Genomic DNA, 22,013 nt, shown 5'->3' with positions numbered 1-22,013 from the left:
CTGAGGTGGTTTGATTCTGGGCATCAACTTCATCGTTTGATTTTGCGTTCTACCGGGAGTCTGCGCAAGGCACCAAGATGATGAGCTTTGCAAAACCTGTGCTGGTCAGCGGGTGGGATGCTTCATTCTGCATCAGGGGGAAACATTATCAGGGTCAATGCTTTCATATCTCGGTGAATGGATTTCAGCGATCCAGTCCAATTCGTATACATGCATGGGAGAATCTTAGCTGACACACAATACATTATACCACTGTAATCCACCTGTACACTGGTGAAAAGGTGGAGTAGAGACCTGATGTACAGCCCTACTTGGCATGAGTCACCAGTCACTCTGTGGTGATAGGAATAACCATATATTGGTGCGTGTTAGGCAGGGACAAATGTGTCATGTGTCCCCATCCTGATAGGAGAGGGTGCTGTTGTAGTTGGGAGAGGATGGCTTTTGGATCCATAGCTCACTGGAAATGAGCAGTCCAGAAAGAGCCTTCCTCCAGCTGTGAACCATCCTAAGAGATGAGAGTAAATTCTAGATGGCACGGGTCCCTCTCCCTCAACCATCACCTCCATCTTGCCCCAGCACAAGTTCATCCACCAGTCCAGGTGCTGGTGGCTCCCAGACACAGGGATTGATGAGGGATTATGCATTTAACATCCGATGAGAAACACAGATGTGGGAGTTGTCTATATTTTGAAGGTACATGAATCTGCCATCTCCTGTGACCACAGTTTCCTAGAGATGATAACTAGGGTTGTAAGCTGATGAGAGGCTGGCGAAGATCCCAGAGACCATGACTGTGGGGGCAGAAAGGGGAAGAAGTTGCCTATCAATACCAGTTTTCTCTGGGTTCATTGCAAGAGATGGGACTGGAGCCCATTCACCCTTGCTTGATCTCCGAGATGGGACAATGCCACATGCAAAGTGGAGAGAGAGATGCAGCAGTGCAATTATAGATGTGTGTGGATAAGAGGAGGGCTTCTGTCCTCAGTGCAATTGGATCCAGCTGTCTTATGTCTTACCCTGCATCCTGAAAGGAGAGGAGGAACATGGGTACATCCAGAGTGTAGCCTGTAGGTTGAGCTGGAAACAGCTATTCGCTCCCCTCTTTCAGAGAGCTGTGAGATTGATTGGTAACACAAAAGGATGCTAATCGCAGTATTGGTCCGCTTGCAGCCAGTAGTAAGGTGGTGGCTAATTTTGCTCTCCAGAAGTTTTATGAAGATCGCTTTGTGGAGAGGCTGGGTGAGGTGGGCATAATCACAGGTGAGCACAGACTCATGGCTCTCAGCATTGACTTTATAATGAGCACTTGCTTTAAACACAGCAGTGAGGGTGCCTGACAGCTAAACAGACTGAAGACAAACAAACACCACCTGTTGTTAGCAGAATTGAAAAGCCCTTGAGCTGTGTAAACAGGTGAGCGCTGTAGTCAAGTTGTTTGCACGTAGTTTGGAGAATAATGTTGTAGAGCATTGGGAGGGAGGGGTGGGATTGAGTGACTTTGGATATCAGAGAGAAAACATCATGTCTTCTAATGTTGGGATAACAGCTGAAATCCAGATCATCTCAGCAGTGCCTGAGACTCACCACGAGCTACCAAGAATAGGTTGTTGGCCGTAGTAAGTATGTGTCTCGATTGGGGTCACCTAGGACAGTCTTGCTCACCAGCCTATGTAGGTCCATCAGAAAGCCTGAGACCTGCACTACATTTACACTAACAGCTGCATCAAATTTCTGTACTCATGTCTACCACTTTCTCCCACATCTCATGTCAGCTCTCAAGTATGCTTCTTCTGAGTCAGAGCTTAAGTGGAAGTAGGAGAAATTCAAGGGGAAACACAGGGACTGCCAGTGCCCAAGGTGTTCATAAGTCAAGGTCTTTGCTATCCAGGGCTCTCAGTTCAACATCATTTATGAGCTTGCAAGGTAGAACATATCCTCGTGCAACAAGACCTGTGTCATATTTAGTCTCCAAAATGGGACTCGATTGATGCCTAGGTTCTAGTGTGTGTCCTCTCCTCGGGGAAGAATTTCACTCGGTGTGAGCTATCGAAGAAAGAGATCTTTTTTATTAGGAATTAAGTGGTAGCACTGCCACAGTTAGGTCAACGTCTGTCTTAATGTAGGAAGCCTGGATATAATCACACTGTTGTTGTGGATTAAAAAAAAAACAAACAAACAACCTATAATAGCAGTTGATAGAAGCTTAAGTTTTATTGTCTAGAGCGAGCCAAGGCACCAAGGCTGCGATGAAAAAATAAAATAAACAAAAGCTGCCCGATAATGTAACGGCACATTCTCCTATTAAGAAGTATTTTGAACAGAGCCAGATGAACTCTGGACTCAGCCAATCTCAGATTCCTCTTGATGGGCCTTTGGGGAGCATTTTCACACACGTGCAGACAGATTTGATGCAGCTGGAAGAACTCTTCTGTAATAATTCCTCACATTTCTGTGGTACCTGATACGATAGCGCATCCATGTGTCTCAGGCTCACGGCATCAGAATGCAAGGCATCTCCAAAGGGCCTTGCTGATCCGATCTTTCTCTGTCCTGCATAGCCAAACGTGACAGGATCAGTGTGGGCTTGGATTTCCACTAAAACAATTCGCTTGGCCTTAGGCAAACTCATATGCAAATGTCTGTAGTCTTACACCCATGCACACAGTATTACTTGGATTGTGCTGTTGGGTGCATTTGCTTCTGTTGTGCTGAGCAATCTTCCTCTTTCCTTTTCTAACCCAGGCTACAGGTCCATTGTGGAAAGGCCATCCCTGCTGCTAGATGCAATAGGAGGAAGAATAGTTCAGAGGTTAGGACATCAGTCTGGATACAATTGCTATCTCTGCCTAAGTCTTCCGGTGTGACACTGGAAAGTTATGTAGGTCCAAATAGTGAGAGGTATGTAGGCATCTAACTCCATGGAGGATCTGGGCTGTAGTCTTCCCTATCAGTAAAAGAGGAGGACAACACTGTCCTGACTCATGGGGTGTCATAAGGCTAAACGTATTAGAGATTGTGAGGCAATAGATGCTAAAGAAATGGTGCCCGTGTTAGATACCTACCCTTGTAGGACGTGCTCTCAGGCACAATAGATGCAATGGATATTCCAGTAGGGCCAACACATGCAGTGGATATCCCAGTAGACCTTTCCCCTCTCTGACTTTTATGATTTTGTACAGAAGTCAAGTTTTGCCAAAACTAAAGTAAAAATCAGGAGTGAGTCTATTGAAGGAGAATCAATACCTGTTTCTCTGCCTCAGGATCACAAGCTATCACAAAAAACTCAGTGGCAGTCAAGGCAAAGTAATTACTCACTGCTCCTCCTTCTTCTCTTATTCACAACTGTTGCACATTCAGTCAATTGCATCTAGCTAAGAACAACAGCTAAGAATTTACCCCATTGGCTTCCAAGGATTTGTCTCTGATTTGCATTAGTATGAATGGGAGCAGAATCAGGCCCGCCTGGTTGGATGTTCTCCCCTAGAATTACGGCATGGTAATAAGCTGTTAGGGCCAATTTAATCTCCGGTCTAACCTGGAATTGGTTTGGCCTTTTTAGTCTTCTCAGCAGAGCAGCATCCCCAAGGGAATGCTGACAGATCAAAGCTGGAGGTCATGCTGGGTTGGTATTCCATATAAGTATTTGTTGCATGGCCTAGAAACCCAAGCTGAGACCAGGGCCGCACAGTATATTCACAACCAGTGCTGAATATATTCACACACAGTGGGAGGCAAGCCCGGCCTGCACTGCTGGAAATGTAAATAGGCAGTCAGACAACAGGAAGAGAGAAAGAGAAGTGACGTGACTTCCCCAAGGACACATGGCAGGTCAGTGGCACAATCAGGACCAAGTTTCTTGTTCCCGACTTACCACGATGCTACACTACTGCTCCATAGACTGGACTGCCCTTTTCCTCGGGCTGTTCCTAGCTGAGCTGTTTCACACGTGCTGCAGGCTGCTACACCAGTTCAAGCTGCCCCTTGCTCTGTTCTTTATTGTTGAACTGTGAAGTCAGCTCTCTAGAGCACTGGTTCTCAACCATGGTACATGAAGCCATGTCATCTAGCCCATGGGGCTCTCCATGGGTATGGGAATGTAGTGGCAGAGGAGAGGTAGCAGCATTAATTACTGAAGCCCTGGGCAATTGCAACAGCAACTAACGTTGCCACCACTCCCCCACCACCACATTTTCAGACCCATGGGCAGCCCATTGCTGGATGACATGGCTTCATGCGCTGGATGGGGCCAGCCTACGGAGTTGGTCCGCAGCCAGGTCTAGAGTGCGGGTTCTAGCCGGTGCATGGGGCCAGCCCTGCCCACCAGATCACACCCATGGACCTACGCCATGCTGGATCAGACCAGTGGACCAATCCCATGCACCAAATCCAGCCTACGAACCAGCCCCCTGCCACTCATCTGGCCTATGTGGCTGGATGTGTTGAGTACCACTGATCTAGTCTTGCTGCAGATTACTACAGCTGGCCAAATCAGCAGGTGATGTATATGAAGGACAGTCAAGTGATGTCAGTGGAGGTCTGCTGGTTGATATTCACTCCAGATTTGGCCTTAATCCTTAGTACACTATATGCTGACAACAAACCCGTTGCTAAGTCGTGTTCTGCGTGGTCTGTTTTCATAGTGAGGTAACTGCAGTACCATGCTGACTGATTTAGAGAAAGGCCTTGTCCTCAGTAAAGCACGCCGCTGTCTGTCTCTCTCAGTTTCCAAAAAATAGTCCTGCCAGGACTCCTAAGTCAGTGCCAGATTGCGAAGCAGCTGAGCGCAGTCTGATAGTGTGCGTGCTAATATGGTGAATAATGGAAAAGCTTCCACACTCTTCAGCTTATACATCCAATGCATTGTGTTTGCATAAAGTCACAAGCATCAAGCTGGCTTAGCCTGAGCTTCTCTATTTCAGAAAAGTTAGGATAACACAATGTGATGGAGATGAATAGATTTGGTTGCTGAAATAACTTAGATCTTCAAGCATGTCACAGTCATGCTGATTTAATGTGCAAATATGGAGTTACAAGTGCCACACTGCAGCTTTCAAAATGTCCACTGACTCGTGGTAGAGGCTCAGGCCCATACAACCTGCAGTGTGATCATGAGACATCGTAGATGCTGCACAAAGGAACTTCTCCCTCAACTTGTCTTTCCAAAGGCTTCAGACAACTCTGCTCTGCACTTAACATCTGTGGGCCATGCTTTCTTCCATCTCCAGTCAGCTAGGAGACTGTCCCATCCTGTTGGACATTAACTAAGCCCCAGCTACTCACAGCCTTGTCACCTCTCAGCTAGTCAACTGCAATATCATCTACCTGGACACAAGGTCTTCAGCTCTTCAGACACTCCAGATACCAACAGTGAAGACACGCTGCAGTGCTTCGTAGCAACTCCGGCTGCCACAAGCACATCCTCCAGTCCCTGTTCTGGGTTTCCACAGCATATCAAGTCCAAGGTCTCACTCTTTATCTTCAAGGTACCTTCCCTGACCTAGGCCCAGGATACCTAAGAAACCACTTGAGGCTCCAGGTTCAAGGCCATGGTTAACAGTCTCCCTCCTTTAGCTCATTGGAGCTCTTTTCACTAAACCAGATTATACAAGCCTGACCAGTGATGTCAGGGGGACAGCCCATGTGGGCAAAGACTATCCCTGTGAATTAGGGCTTGGAGGATCGGGGAACCTGTCAGCAAAGGAAACAGGCAGTCAGAGCCTGGATGTCCCCGAGCTTTGCAGATAACGCTCCAGTAGTGGCAGGGCAGAGGTGTAGGGCCTTAGCCGCAGGAGTGTGTTTTTAGGTGGCACTGGAAGGAGGAAGGGCTTGACCAGGAGGTGGTTCCTGGAGAGGAGAGCAGAAGAAAAAGACACAAAAAAAGGTGGCTGCCTGTGTGCCGTGGACCCTCTGCACATGTTACCCGGTGCCTTGTTTCCATCTGCTGGGACAGGTCTCCAGACTCCTCTTCTCCATGAAGAGTCCAGACTCCTGTAAAAGCAGCTAGTGACTAAAGGAGGATGAGTTGCTCATCCTCCTTTAGTCAGATGGTAACCGGCTCAGGGCAGGTTACCATCAAGCGCTCTGTGCACCACAGTCTGAGAAGCACTGGTGTAATGGGAAGAGAGCCCTGCATTCCCCTGTGATGTAGTCATGTCCATAAGGGAGAGGCATCTCCAGACTGGCTGACACCAACGCCTCTGTCATGTTGAACCTCCTCCAGGACGGCTCGTTACTGACCGGCCATTACCCCTCTGAACTGCAGGAGATGGGAAGTACAACTCAGTGACTCCACAGAGCCTAAGCAGCGAGAGCCTGAAGGATTGCGCAGCAGTGAAGACGGAGGAAGGACAGCTGTCTACCTAAGGGGCTGTCATCACAGCATCTGTGTTTCATAGGTTTTACTGCACGACAGTCTTACTGCCCTCCGGCGAGGTAGGGAAGTGCTATCATCCTCATTTTCTAGGTGTGAAACCAAGAGATGTAGGTGACTTCCCCAAGATCACACAGAGAGTCTGTGGCAGCACTAGGAGCTCGTCTCCAGACTGCCTTGGCCACTTCCTCCCCAGCGAGTCTGTGCTTAATGAGACTCCCCCAACCCACTGCGGGCCCTTGCACCTGCTTCTTCTCTCTTTAAATGGTGCTTACACCCTCAAAATGCCTGTTTTTCTTCTGGTGAAGGGTCCGTTCCCAGATCCTCTTGGACTCTGGTGGCATCAGGGTGCATCATAAGCAATGCTGTTGCTTCCATGAGTTGGATGGGCTGTGTTGGCTTCTTGAGCAGTACCCCAGCATATCTGCCTGCTGCAGTGGTCCTGCTCTGTGTTGGCCTGGCTGGAGGATGTCTTCCCATCACTGACTCATCCATTAGAAGCATCTGGGCTCTTCCAGCACCTACTGGGGTGTGAGTGCCTCGGGCAGAACAAACGCATTCAGCTCTCCTTTCTGCCACGCTGATGTGCTCAAGGCTGTAGGCTGGATATGTTTAACAGAGTGTGAGGTCTGTCATGTGGAAGGGCTTGTCATGGGCACAAGTAGGCCTCCAAATGAAAACTGGGAGCAGGTATTAGAGCTGCCACAAAGGAGATTTGTGCAGACACAGAACTTTGTCCATGCACATTAATGACTGGTAGCAGGTATCCGTAATGAACTAGCAGGAGCCATTCTGTGCCCTGCTAAATCAGATTGACTGCTGTCTATTTGTGCACACGCTGAACTGTACGGCCTGACTTTCTTTCTTAGTGTCAATCTGCTGCCTTCAGTGATGAGGGTCTTGATTTTACATGGGCATCAGGAAAATCAGAATTAGGCCTATAGCATCTAGAGATAGGAAATGACTGCTGTAGTCATCTGGCTTATTTCCTTGCTAGCTCCAGATTGGTCTGTATGGCATAATTATACCTCCTATTGTAATCTCCCACCTCCCTGTAGAGCACACACATGCGCACACACACAGTTGTTTTCCAGGGGTGGTTCCTAGGTTGTGGACAGAAAAACAATTCACAGCAAGTTAAAAAAGGGCAGAGACTTATTGTGGGTCAGCTGCTAAGTGGTAAATGCCCACGTACCCATTTTCAGTCTGTGGCAAATTGCTGTCACTGTCCCTATCCTCATGCTCTCACAGAAATGGCCAGGCTGGCTTTTCTGAATTTATCTGATCACCTTCTAGTTTGTGAAGGTGACCCCATCTTTACCCTTAGAAGAGTACTGGCAGCTGGTCCAGGCTCAGGAGTTGGTGTTAGTGAAGGGGTGGATGGATAAAAGCCATCTCCCAAATGGCAGCCCTCCTTCCCCATTGCAGCATTGACCTTATTGTCAGGTCAGGTAGAGGTCTCATAAAGAGCACATCAAGGAGGGTCACTGGCAGAAGTACAGGTGGGCATCCAGGCAAGAGTCTGTTTACAAGGAGCCCAGAACCTTGCTTATTCTCACCAGCCCCCTCTACACTTTACATTTATGCTGCAATTGAATATGTTGCATGTTGGGTGTACACGTGCACCCAATTTAAGGCACCATAAAGTGGGAAAGGAGCCATAAAAGTGGTCCACAAATATTATAGACTATTTTTATGGATGATTTTTTTTTTGTGCCTTAAATGTAACCTGTGGCCAGGGCCGACGATGAGCTGGTTGTTCGTCCCTGGGACTGAGGGGAGGGGCGGGGCACGCACGGGACTAACAAACTGCAGATTGTTGGGCCAAAGGGCTTCCTCATTAGGGATTTTAAACCCACAGGTTTAAACCCTTTGGTTTCTGGAGCAGGGAGCCTGGCCAGAGCTGCTAGGCATGGGGTTTTTACAATCAGCTGATTGTCAACCCTGGCCCAGACAGACCTGGGTCTCAAACCTGGGGCTGTCCCCACTGGGGCCAGCAGCCAGCTGATTGCCTGCCTGGGTAGGCATGCTGAATGGGACCCGGGGCTACCTGGGCAGGGCTGACAATCAGCTGTCAGCCCCAGACCACACAGGGACCAGTTTGAGACCCTGGTGTGGTGCCAGGTTCAACATCCAGCTGCTTGTTGGCACCTGCTGGGCACTCATCGTTCAGTTTGCTGGAGCAGGGGGAGCCTGAGATCATGATCCCAAGCTCCCCCTTCATTGATAAGTAGAATGGATGTGATTGGGATCTGAACCTCAATCCAAAAATTGCACCTCCTGTCATGCCACATCTGTTGGGATTGGGGATCAGATCCCACTATGCCATGCAATAAGCATGTGCCAAGGGGTTCAAATGTGCACATAGCCATTCAGTCTCTCCCCGGCCAAATAGAGGAACGCACTCCTGAACCAAGTTCTGTCATCCCAATCGAGAGAACAGAGCAACCCTGGTTTCCACTGACTGCGATATTATCAAGCCCATCAGGCTCCAATTTCCACCTGGAAATGGGTCATTTTTTTCTAAGCATTTACAAGCCCTTCAACTCTGATGAGGCACAGGAGAGTCCTCTTATAATAGGCACAGATATGTTAATTCTGTAATAATTAATAGTCCAGATGATCAGAGACTGGGAAGAATTTACATTCCTTTTTTTTTTTTCACAATGGCCTTCAAAAGAAGTAACTGTGAATCATCCAAATATGTTTCAGTGATCTTCGGGTCACTGAGCAGCCATCCTTTGATGGCAGAACAACCTGATGTGACCCCCAAGACCACACAGCTGGAAAGTTATGCTGCACAAGCACCGTTTTATAGGCTCTGAAACTGCTGGCCGCTTCCCATCATAAAGCAGTTAAACAAATACTAACCTTGGCTAGAGCCATACTGCAGTGATGGGAGAGGCTCCATTATCTCTGCAGAAACAAGGGGAAACAGGTTTTGCAGCAAAGTGAAGCTGCAACAGTAGGTACCCATAGTCCCTGGAGAGTGCATATGCTGGTAAGACAAGGGCCGTGGGATGTTCGCTGATCTTGTTCCCTGTGCTGGCAGGGGTGTGCTGGCATGTGCCGTAACCACTCCATCATTTGGCTGTGTGGACATGTCAGGCATGTTCTGTTCCTGACTCTGGTTGTGATCTTGGACAGTCACTTTAACACCTTCTCAGGGACAATAGTTAGGTACAGTAGGGAAGCTAAAAGACCTATATCTGGGCAGTCCTAATATCCCAAAAAGCAAACAGCATGACTTACAGATAAACAGTGCCCATGATGCTGCACCCTAGGCAGTGTGTTACATTGCGATATATCACTGCGCTTCCTTGCAGTGCACTTTACTGGAGAGAGATACTTAAAGCACTGGCTCATCCCACACAGGGTATCAGCAATCAAAGCGTGCAAACAGATACCATGGCCAGCAGAAACCCGAGAAGGTAATGACTTCCCGATCCGCGCCAGGGGGCGGGGGAGCTGAAACAGACCTTGCATTGAATATGGTGTCCAAAAACCAAAGCAGCATCTTTCCTCAAACAATCAGGGGAAAAAATTGAGATTCCCCACCTGAAAAAGAAGAGAGAAAACCTGCATCAGGTCTGCCTGCCGCTGACCCCAAAATGGACACGTTGTACGTGGGAAACACAACAGGCTAAACTCACTGTTTCAGGGCTTGAGTCAGCTGCGTGGAGAGGAGTGGAAAGCCTCGTCCCAAGTTCAGCGGCAATTACATGAGGTTGCAGCAAAGAATCTAATTTCCATTAGGCAGCTCTGAGCCTGGTCCAGAGCCCATTAAGGTCCTTGGTTGTCCATTAGCTTCAGGGGGCTGTACATGGGGCCCCACAGCCTCAGAGCCTTTGTTTTTATGCTACGTCAGTACAGCCATCATTTTCCCTTCCAAGGACAATTACAGGACACGTTCGTTCCCTCTAGAACAGTAAAATCTGATAAATCGCTCTCTGGCTGGTGGGGACACAATGTAATTTAGAAGAATTTCAATCGGAGGAGTATGATGTAGTAGCTATGGTGATAAGCCCGGCATGAATGCCCAGTGAGATTAAGTGAGACGGGAACTGTTAATCACTCATTCAGTGCTTTTGTAAAATATTAATAAGCATCAGGGTTGTAAAGAGAATAAAAGAGGCTCACATACAGAGGCAGGTCACACGTGTAGTGCTGTTCATTTTTTGCTGCTGGTGTCTCCCACTTACCGGCCACCTGTATTGCTCACACAACTGTCAGCCGTGCCACATATTAACCAGAAGAGGCCTCGGATAGGGATTTCCATTGATAACACACAGAATAGGGAGACCTGGAGAGGGGGTTGTGTCTGTGAAAGATGCAAAGGTCAGCCTTTGAAGGAAGGAAGAGTGTTGCCAGTTCTCATGCCCTATACCTTGGTGTTTTTCTTCAAGCCCTAGCTCCAGGAGTCACGTGATTATATGAGAACCTCAGCTTTTCTTTCTAAAGGTATGTTAGCCTCACCTTTTCTTTCTAAAGGTACATTAATACCCTTTGTGTTTGCAGAAGAGGCTTGAAACGATATCCACAAAGGCTCAGAAGTCAAAAGGCAAATGACAAGAACCCAACATTTCCCTGGCTCTTTTCAAGCTTATGATTTTTAAGGCTATTTCATGTTTCTGGGGCCCCTGATTTATGGTTTTTGAAAGTGTGAGGGTATGAAGGCACAATATCCTCTAGTGCATGGAGCACGCCCCAGCCTGAGAAGACCAATGGTCTATACGCAGCCTTGCTGCAGGTCTCTACTTTTGGGGGTGGGGGGATTGTGAACAATGTGGGGTTAATAATTCAGCCTTGGAAAACAGTTTGGGAGCTAGAGCTGTTCAGGGCTCCGTTTTATGGGAAGGAGGCAAAAGGTACATTCTGTACATGAAGCTAGACTAAAATGTTTGCAAGGACATTTCTCAGTACTTTGTCTGATCCACTATAAAATCACAGGTTATAAAGCTATGGTGATTGTCTTTTTTCTTTCTTTTTTTTTGCAGTGGGTGTAGCTAAACATACACATGCACGCTCCATATAGGTAGTTCCTCTAAGAGCAGCCATTTGAAAGAGAAGATTGTGATTGTTTCCTAAATTGAATTGAATTCTGAATGACCATCCTCTGAGTTGTATTGCTAAAAGATTTGCTGCTCCACTGCTTTTGGAAGATTACACTGCACTTGATTTCCTGGTGCTGGCGGCCAGTTTGAGAATTAGCGCAAAACTAATTAGGTTACAAATCCTGGAGACACAAACAAAGACTATTTATAAGCCTTCAAGAAGAGAAGTGAAAATCAGATTGTTTGGAGAAATGACTGCACAGGTTTTACATTTAGGTCACCAAATTCTCAAAGACCTGGTCTAAATAACGTAACAAGCCTTCCAGGATGCCCTACAATAGAGACCAGGATGAAGTGGACCCTAATAAGGAGTGTGAGCGTGTGTGTGTGTAGGATGGGTTCAGTGGATCCGAGCCTTGCACTGTTGACAACTGAACTCTTTAGTTCAAATAACAGGACTCTTGTCCTTCTGAGCTAGAAAATCGAAATTCTCTACCAGCTGATGCCGAGATGCTTTAAGCCATTGCCTGGCATAGACTGGCTCAGAGGTGTGTCTCCTCCGACAGAGATCCTCTCCAGGGCCTGGAGTCATGTTTTGTCTTTATTGTCATTTGTTCGTTCTCAAGCGCCGTTGTTGTGCACAATGCCATACTAGCAAACACAAGTCAAGGTTCCTGCCTTGAATTGCTTCCAATATAAGTAACGTGAACAAAACTTTCCTGTGTGCTCCGGAGCCCAGCTGGGATATCAGCAGAGCGCTGATAAATGAAAGCTGAAGTAATTCCAGTGTGAAGTACGATGTTCTTGTTATGATACACACACGTTCACGTGTAGGTTTGTGGACATGGTTTCCGTTTGCTGGGATAACACAACAGCTGCCAAAGCAAATACAGTTCCAGATTGGCTTTCGACATACCTCTCCTATTTTCTCATGATGTCGTAGCAGTTCAGCACCGGCAATATTTGGATAGGAGCGTGATTAGATTCTGGTAACTTTCTAAGCCAGACAGTGTACGTACAAAATAGCGCCTGCCTGCCCTCTAATTAAAATGAGGGCTGGGTAGTGACCAAACAACAGAGAACTTCGTTGTGTTTTATTACGCCATGACACTGGTGTCACCCGTATTGTGATTGTGGCTGTGTAGCCCAGAGTTCAACAAGTCCCAGAAAGAAATGCTTCTCGATAAGTCGTTTTGCTTAGGAGCAATATATGCAGGAAGATGTAATTTCCACCCCTCTAGTAACAATCAAGGTTGCTGCAAGCTCCTTCATATTATGGAAGTCACTGCAGTTTTGGGGCAGATGCCAAGCCACCACCTTTCTGTTGGACAGAATATGAGTATCATGGCAGCAAATTGATCTTAAACCTGGATTCTGCCATCTTTATTCATGGCAAATGGTCCCTTACCGCAGGCAGTGGCTTATACCCTTCATCGTGAAGATCAATTTTTGCAGGTGGTCTTTTGTCTTCCATATGGCCCATGCCATGCCATGAGAAATCATGAGACTGTTTTTAAATAATAAATCTGGGGTTCTTTCTGCTTGCCCAATGGCTTCTGAGACAGCTTTTCCTGCTTACATTCTCCAACTTTTCTCCACAACCAGGAGAGCTAGAAATGAGGGGAGTTTATTTTTTTAATGAAAAATTAAATTCTCCTATCATGACTTGGCTCCAAAAGCTGGGGCTTTAAAAAGAAAATTTCAAAAATCGCAAGGCAGGCTATTACTATGCAGCACGTACATGGCCATGGACTTTGTTATTCATGGACTCGTATTTTTTCCTTTAGCCTATTAAACTGACTGTTTTTGGTGACTTTGTGTTCATTCCCTGGAGTTTTTAATAGATAAAACTGACATTTTATTCAACAAAAAGGACATGTGAACCTCAGGCATAAAATGAAAACAGCTCTACTTAGCTTGGCAAATGACCAGCAAGCTATCTCCAGTAACCCATTTATCAGTGCATGCTGCTGTTTCAGTGCAGTGCAAGTCTGACACCAAGTTTATCTAGCACAAACACATTTGTTCTTCTTCATGCACGGGCATCGTAAATGATTTCAATGCAATTGTCTGAAGGTAAGAGGCCAGATTTTCAAGTAGCACAAACCAATGGGGCTCCAGCAAAATCAAGGGAGCATCTTACCTAGTGTTTCCATATAGGTTTATAGGCAGTAACTCTCATGAACACTCATAGGTGTTGCATATGCGTACAGCCAGGGAAGAGCATGATCAGAAAAGCTTAATAAATATATGTTAGGGAAGAGTCTTCATAAAAGTCAGCATCTGGGTAAGTCTCTGAAGCTTGCAAGAAAGCCATAAGGCCAGCATGAAAGCCAGCATCCAAATGGCCCTGAACTTCAGGGAAAGTCCGAGCTAGGCCCAGATTCTTTCTGGCACCAAGATCCAGGCAGTGCAAGGTCAGGAAGGCATGACTGTCAGTAAACACCATGGATCTGGGTCCATGAAGGCAGTTTTCCTTAAGGCCCTGGGGGATAATTGTTCTTTTGGCATGGTTTAGTATCCGCTGAGGTGTTCAGGCTTAAAGCCCACTTTATGGAAATGGGAGGCTCCTCCCTAGCTTGTTTCTGCAGCCAGACAGCTGGGGGTAGGCAAAACTTGGGGGGCATTCGAACCCCAAGCCTCCAGGCTTGCGCCAGCATCTAGGACGCCTGCCAAAAGACATTGGAAATATCTGAAGCCCCTGGTGGGGTTGGAGGATGTTTGCCGGTTATAGGGCTGCTTACAGTTCTGGACTGACTCATGGATTTGGACTTGATTTGGCCAATTTGGCTTGGAACATGAACATTTTCTTTAAAAAAAAAACAAAAAAAAAATCCTTCATTCTCCGAGACAGCCCACATCAGCCCTGGCAGAGGTTAGAGCAGCCTTTGGGGCACTCGGACCTGCATCAGCTGTGTGGCATCCCTTTACAACAGAGCTATGACCTGGGAAGATGTGCAGATAGGGCTGAGCAGCCCTCCAACAACACCGGGGGAAACCTCTGGCATGCAGTCCATGGGACATCAGACTAGCATGCATCGGTCACAACTAGGTAGTAACTTTTTGTGTTCAGAGTGACCTGCAGATATCTCCGTAGGACTCTGTAGGATAATGCCGGATTATAATTCCCATCTCATGCAGGGGGAAACTGAGGCATGGAGGCTTGCTCAAAAAAACAGCAGGGATCCCTCAGACCTGGGATTAGCGTTTGTGCTTCTATGTCCTGAGCTCAGCCCACTGGCCTACATTGCTTTTCATGGGCTTTTTTTAGCTGAGACATACAGCCAGCACATGGGGAAGCCTTATCCCAAACCCACAGACCTACAAAATTAGGTTGTAATTAAATCAAGCTCTTACAAGGGCAGTGAGCCTCTGTGCCACCCTCCACCCCAGATGTCCTGTGGTTTAAAGCCTCAAAGAAGCCCTCATTAAAAGTGCTTTGTGTTATCATTAAGCAGCCCCCTACCCCCCCCCCCGCCAAAGCAGGCGGCTGCATGCTGTTCTCCTCCAAGCAGGCTTCCACCAGAGCAAACTTGACAGCCTCTGCCGTCCAGATTTGTTTGGTGTTTTTCAAATTCCAGCCCAGGTCACAGCTTCATTTCTGCGCTCAGATCCCTGCAGCCAGGCCAATGTGTATTCTGCGAACACATATGCTTCTTGGCAAAAGATGCAGGAGCTGCAAAACAGCCCTTCAAGCATGCTGCTCTCTGCCAGCCCTTTCCTACATACAATGCCGGTGCTTGCAGGAGGGAGGAGAGTCTGCCGAGCAGCAAAACGTTTCATTTGTGCAAGCTCCCAGGGGCTGGCAGGTGACATTTATTTTCCAGTTTGTCTAGAGCAACGTAAACCCATGAGGCTTTCCCCAGGGGTGGCCTTGACGGGGATGCTGCTGGGAGCAAAGTACAGCCCGGTAGCTAAAGGCAAGCAATGCTTTTAAGAATCAATAGCGCTGTCTTTACTAACGAATTTCCTTCCTACAGAAGGAACAGAAGATTTTGCAAATAAATGAAGTCTGGATTCTCCACGGATCTTCTTGGCATTATTCCTGATATTAAAAAAATAGCTGCTTCTCATTGTTCTTATTTGCCTCTTGAATACTGGCATTTAAAGATCCGGGGGACAGGGAGCTCTTGTAGTCATGCTCGGGTTACTGTCAAACTTCATTGCAATGACTCCCCCAGGGTGTTTCTGCAAGACTGTTTCTCTGGGACCTTGTATCCAAAGGGTCTGGGACTTTTCTGCATTACTGGAATGTGTTTTGTGGTGATTACTGATGCTAATGTCTTCCCACAAATGACTTGGCACCGGGGAGCGCGGAACTTGCAGGTCATGAGATGCTGAGCTGAGCGCTGGAATAGGAGCTCGGTCCTGACACTGTTTCTATTCTTGGGCCTTTTCCTCCAACCATCTCAGCAGGATCACTGGGCCCTTTTGAGGATCAGCCCTCAACCATCCCATCAGACAGGAGTGGCAGGAATGGCACAAGTTATGCTCCACCCTCTCCCCGAGCGTTGCTCCGATTCCCGCCCCCCAGAAGCATACCTGATAGAGGGCACAACCTAGGGCACTGGAATGGAGGTAGAGGGGCTTGAACCTCCAGCCACACGGAGCTGAGTGGGGGCAAACACTGCTGTGATAGGAGGTGTAACTGCCAAGAGCGAGGTAAACCTTCCCCGGTCCTGCAACCACAGCCATTTTATATGGTAAGCGAGGACCCAAAGCCCTGAATTTGGCAGTGGCAGCAGGGCCAGGGAAGGGGGAACCAGGCTTTTAGTGATGACACCACCAAACAAGCCCTGCTCTGCTCTGTGCAGCCAGAGACTCCAGCCCCACTTCTTCCATTCCACTGACTCCCTTTACTGAATGCCCACCAGTCAAGCTATCCTTTGATATCAGATATCCCATCTCCCCAAATAACGTTGCCTGCCTGTATCCTTTGTTCTGCCATTCTGCTGTTTGTTAGCTGCTCCTGGTAACAAAGCTCCAATTTCACAGTCCGGCAGATTGCTTTTAACTCATTCTGATAAAGTTGTATTTGTTTTTCTTCAATCTTAAATGCAATATTACAGCCCTTGGCCCCTGACATATTAGTAAATCTTCTAGTTTATTTTTCACTGGAGAAAAATGTGTGGTTTTATATGTGATCATACACCTCACCATCTGCACCCTCTTTTCAAACTTCTAGATCCACCCCTAGCTCCTGGGATCCTGCTCCTCTCAGGTGTTGCTAATGCTGTTTCTTTTCGGTTTTCAGGCGTGGAAGAAACGCTGGTTCATTCTGCGGAGCGGTCGGATGAGCGGAGACCCGGATGTCCTGGAATACTACAAGAACGACCACTCTAAAAAGCCCCTGCGCGTGATCAACCTCAATTTCTGCGAGCAAGTGGACGCAGGGCTGACCTTCAACAAGAAGGAGCTGCAGGACAGCTACGTCTTTGACATCAAGACCAGCGACCGGACCTTCTACCTGGTTGCTGAGACAGAGGAGGACATGAACAAGTGGGTTCGTAGCATCTGCCAGATCTGTGGCTTCAACCAGTCAGAGGAGAACACAGGTACCAGGATTTGTGTTTGGAATAAGTTACCTATTCCCATGCGTCAGACTGTGCCCTAAGAAAGTGGTGTTAACCCCTATTCTTTCATTTTAGAGCCAGTTGCTCTGCTACATCAGACAAAGAGTTAGGGGATTTTCAGCCTGACTTTGCTCTTTTTGAAGTCAGGCACAGGAGTTGGGATTGGTCCTTTGATCACTAAATGTGAAGCTCTCTCTGGGCCACTGCCCCACTCAGGCATTCCTCAACCTCTCCAGCCTCCCTGCCTATCTCTGCCCTCCAGACCACGACATCTGGCTTTCTCCCTAAAATGATCTCACCACTGCTTCCTAACTGCACCCCACCACCCCAGCCTCACAGAGCTTGTGCCAGCTTTCATTTCTTCAGCAGCAGAGAAATGGGACCAGGTGCATGGGCCTTTGGGGTGGAGTGTATGAGTGCAGAGTGCTGCTTCTGGCTCTGCTGCCAGCTACCTGCACGACCTTCAAGAAATCACTTGGGGTATTTCTGCACCACAACTGTGTGTGTGTGTGTGTGTGTGTGTGTGTGTGTGTGTGTGTGTGTGTGTGTGTGTGTGTGTGTGTGTGCGCGCGCGCGCGCGCGCGCGCGTGCTCACCCAGGTTTGTGGGGGCAGGGCTGCGTGGCAGCCAGACTGTGCCCTGCACCCCAGACTGTGCCCTGCGTTTCTGGGATGCCCATTATAATTCCCAACAGCTGGCTGGGAACAGCCTCTGAAATCTGGGACTGTCCCAGCTAAAACGAGACTAATAGTAATAACTAACTAACTAAAATGGGACTGTCTCAGCTAATATGGTTGCCCTACCATTGAGGGCACTGTGGTACCATGGGGATCGGCATAATACAGCATAGAGTTAACGGAGAACCCAGTCTTGATGACATCAATGAGGTTTAGCAGGCTAAAAGTGACAGGAGAGTTCCCAGACTGATCCTTCAGGAGGACAAACAGGAGACGGCACCACTTACACAATACTGGTAATACTTCCTATCTTGCAAGCTTCAGAGCCTTTTAAGAAATAAAAAAAATACTGTTGCCATCAGCCAAGTCCTGTCAAAGGCTTTCATAATCGGCAGGAACATGTCCTCTCCTCCATGGGAAGATCCGAGGGCAATGGGTGGGATGTGCAAATAGAAGAGACAAGCTGGATGGAGGTAGGGATGCTGTGTCCACATCACAGCATCCGTGGCTACCGTTGGCACTCAGGGGTCAGCCATAGGCAAATAGTGTTTGGGTGGAAGAGTTCAGCTACCCACCCACCCCTCAGCATGGGTGTGATTAGGCACAGCTGAGAGGCTGGCAGGAGGAAAGAAGTAAAAGCCAGTGGTGTTCAGTGTAACAGGAGAGACAGCATGGCCTGTTTCATGAGCATCAACCATTCTCAAATGCACTCCATACTATTGTGTCCTGGCTTATCCTGGCAGTATCAGCATGAGGTAAGACAGTGGTGGGCTTCTCTGGCTTCCTCAGAGTGTATTTGCAGGCTGGACAGAAATATTTCTTTTAAACAGTATTGCATGGTGCCAAGCAATCCCACAAAGCCATTCCAATTCCCACAGATGGAGGCAGCTGAAAGGGCAACGTGAATGCAGGCTGAAAGACCCCAGAGGGTGGGGATGCCGTGGCAGAAGGGAGAGTCTGTATGTAATCCATTCCCAATTCCATTTTTATTGATGAGATTGCCTACATTACAAGCACTTTGAGTACAGCTCTAACCCTAACCCATGGAATTTGATTCAGCAGCCTAGTGCATTGAGAGGGCAACAGCTATAGTCATCATTACACATTTCTGCTCCAGCACCAGAATCAGGTCTGTAAAACCAGCAAAAGGAAAGCATCTGCAAGGTTCCTGCAGTGAACCTGCTTTAATCTATATTCCTTTAATCTACTGCCAAAGCCTATAGATTAGAGATGGTATAATGTATCCCTCCCAAAATCTCCATCAGAAGGGAGAAATACCCACCTTATTTTCTTTGAAATCACCCCTGAGAACAATTCCTAGCATGATGACTGAGATCACTCCCCTATGGTGTGAGTAAATAAGTGGCGAGATGGGATTACGTCTGTTTTATTGTTACCTCATCCTCTCTACCCACACACACCCCTCAGATCCCCAAGGGCTGTAACAATAGAACAATTGGGCTGGAAGGGCCCTCAGGAGGTCATCTAGTCCAGCGTCTTCTCAAGGCAGGATCATCCCTGCCTCAGCCATCATAGTTAAACGTTTGTCTTACCGGTAATGTAGGGTAGACCTGTAAAACACAGGCTCTTTGCAGCTAGCTGTATTCACAGCATGAAAGACAGCTAGCAAGTCTGAGTTTCAGGCCTAAGAGTCTAGGACTTATCCAATTTATCCACCTGTTGTGTCCTTTCTGATATAGACCAGGAGTTCTCTATGTGTCCCCTGTTACACTTCTGTACAGCACCTCACACAGCCGGGTCCTGACCCTTGTTTGAGCTTCATAGATGCTAACATCCTTGCACTATCTATAACAGTGTCTAGTGTGTTTTGGTCAATAACGGAGCAGCTGCAGTCTGCCCAAGCTGAAGCCCTGCCAAAGGATAGGCAGGCGGGACAGCAAACACAGCATCACAATAACATGAATTCAGGCTTCATCAATTGACGTATTAAACAGGACATCACCTTGGCAATGCTTGTACGAGTGCTATAAAGAGTCCCTGATAATGCTGCAAACATCATCTTGCAGAGAAAGGTCAAGCTAAGTAAACTGCATCCAGATCTGATGCTAATTTTATGGCTATCAGGATTCCGCGTAATAGCGAACACCTTTGGCAAGAGCTACCCAGTCAGGGCCTTTTGTTTTGATTGCATTCAGCTGGAAGAAATTGTAATCCAGCCTGAGTTTTTCTATATAGTGAAACGAGCCTCTAGCACAGAGAAAGCAGGATCAATACTGGGATGAAGTGAAAGATAAGGCTAGATAGCAGCAGCACCACAGTAAAAGCAGCCTTGTCCCAAAAAGGAGCACAGAGGGTGTTAAATTGCAAAAGTACATTCCCAAAGGACCGGGGATTAACATCCAGAATAAAAGTCACTTCTGGAACAAAACAGCTGTTGCTCAGTGCTGTAGGTAAGGTTGTCTGAGGGAGCACTGGCCTGCCACAAACAGTTTCCGAGTCAGTCTAGCAAAGGGCTGCATTACATACCCTGTTAACTCATCCAGTGCATCCAGGCGTGGTAGAAAGAGAGAGGTTCCACTTCAGATAAAACCAATGATTTAACTAAATCTGCACCGGTGTTGCAAACCCCACCCACCTCCCAAAGCCAGACTGGACTTCATACTTACCACAGTTGCCAGCTGAAGGCTAATCCACTGTAATGGCTCCGCTGCTTACAGCCAGGTGGCAGGTCCCAGGTCTGGTCCTGAGCTCTTCCTTCTCTCCCTGAGCAAATGGCTGTATGAGCTTCTGGACAGCTCAGTGTGCATCAAGGCACGTCAATGCAATGGGACACTGGATGCTGATTTGCATCTCAAGCCTGGTGGCTTCATCCTGGTGCCCACTGAAACCGCCACACATCTTACTGTTCATAATAGTAAGCCAGCACACAGTGAGAGGTTGAAGCAGTCCTGTGATAGTAGGAATTTAAATGAAGAAATGCAGGACAGCTCTGTACCAACAGAAAACCCAAATCCTTGAACTCTGCCAGGGCTCATGGTTTCCAAACAAGTCCTGGTCATAAGTATGCTGAGACAGCAGCAGAGCTTGGGGAGAAGGGTTGTTAGCTTGGAGTTGGAGTCCTTGGGTCACTATTACCCCTCTACCCTTATAACATCGGACAAGTCACTAGCCCTCACTCGGGGAAGGTGGTGGAAGTATTAGCAGCTGTGAGGTCATGCCTAGGGGGGCTGATCGATGTGCCAGGTGCTGAACATAATGAAAACCCATCTCTGCCCTTAAAAATTGGCAATCTCAGTATAAATGAGAGATGGCAAATGAATGCAGCAAGCAGGAGGTATCTGTATGGGCAGCAGTACTTTCACAGCAAGAGAGTTGCAGAAGTTAACAAGCTAAACCACAGCCCCCAGCAGACGGTTGCAGTTCCTCTGGTGGTGACAACATACCACTTTCTTGGTCTGTCCAGTGAATATTCATAAAGCAATCTGAAGACCTCGGATACAGGACGCCAGCTATCTGTGCAATAAATTTCCCATGCCCAGCAATACAGACAGCTTAATTAGTACAAAAGCAGGCAACTTGTCACTGAATCAGTGCTGCAAAATTAGTCTGCTGATTAGCGCTGATTGGTCTGGTTGAAGTGCCACACGGATGTGGCCGCACTGCTCCCAGTTTCGGTGGCAGCCCGTGGGGAGCAGCGCAGAGTACTTGAGGGCAGTGCTGCTGGGCAGGAAAAGTAGACAGGGAAGACCTGGGCTATGTATATGTTCTTGTCATTGCTCCTCCCAGCTGATGCTCAAGGAGAGGAGTGTAAAAGCAAAGCTGAGACCCTCCGAACCCAGGCACGAGCCCCTGATTCTCAGCCGCCACTGCAAGAGCTGAGGTTAGCATCTGTGTCAGGAAGAAGAGGATTTCTAAGAGTAAAAACATCACCTATTGTTCCACATCAGACCTCTGTCCAACATGGGACAGTGGGCAGCGTGTTTTGCCCGATAAAGCAGGTCAGCTGCGGTGGAATATGTCCCATCACAGCTGATCCGCTTAGTTAGGCAATGTTTGTCTATAGGCCCAGATCCCAGTTGTACAAGCGTTGTGTGCTGCTGGCCCAGGTGCTACAACTTGTCCAAATTAGCAGGGTGTCCAACCTGTTGACCGCAAAGGGCAGGCAACACCTGCCAACCAGAACACCTCCCAAACCAAAGTGGACGACGGTTGCATCTGCTTCTCATGCAGTTGCTGCTAGCTCCAAGGACAGAAAAGGGCCTCAAGAGCATGTTATAAGTGTCCTTAAAGCACAACTGGCAGGAAAACAGGCAGGCTGCAATCAGCTGTACTGTCAGAGCGTAGTAAATGCTGCACTGCACAACAGCAGAAACCTC

The 22,013-nt window shown here is 47.7% G+C and overlaps 1 protein-coding gene and 1 long non-coding RNA gene across 3 annotated transcripts in view; one reads left to right on the top strand and one right to left on the bottom strand.

The window, feature by feature from the left end:
- GAB2 (GRB2 associated binding protein 2) overlaps positions 1–22,013 on the top strand; it is a 173,790-nt gene that overhangs the window by 86,386 nt on the left and 65,391 nt on the right. The window contains exon 3 of the mRNA XM_006022329.3: positions 16,682–16,982. Coding sequence (XP_006022391.1) covers positions 16,721–16,982 — 262 coding nt within the window. The 5' untranslated portion in view covers positions 16,682–16,720. The remainder of the gene's footprint in view (positions 1–16,681; positions 16,983–22,013) is intronic.
- LOC112550080 lies at positions 1,485–10,409 on the bottom strand. Of its 2 annotated transcripts, none has more exons than XR_003093746.1 (3): positions 10,027–10,409; positions 9,245–9,931; positions 1,485–2,780 (listed from the first exon to the last, which is right to left on the bottom strand). It is a non-coding gene; the product is annotated as an uncharacterized LOC112550080 (long non-coding RNA). The 2 variants fall into 2 exon arrangements; XR_003093747.1 differs by having other exon boundaries at positions 1,485–2,777.

The sequence above is a fragment of the Alligator sinensis genome, unplaced genomic scaffold (genome assembly GCF_000455745.1).
Source record: "Alligator sinensis unplaced genomic scaffold, ASM45574v1 scaffold1089_1, whole genome shotgun sequence".
NCBI classification, from domain to species: Eukaryota; Metazoa; Chordata; order Crocodylia; family Alligatoridae; genus Alligator; species Alligator sinensis.
The sequence above is the reverse complement of the archived record's forward strand: the minus strand, read 5'-3'. Positions and strand labels throughout refer to the sequence as shown.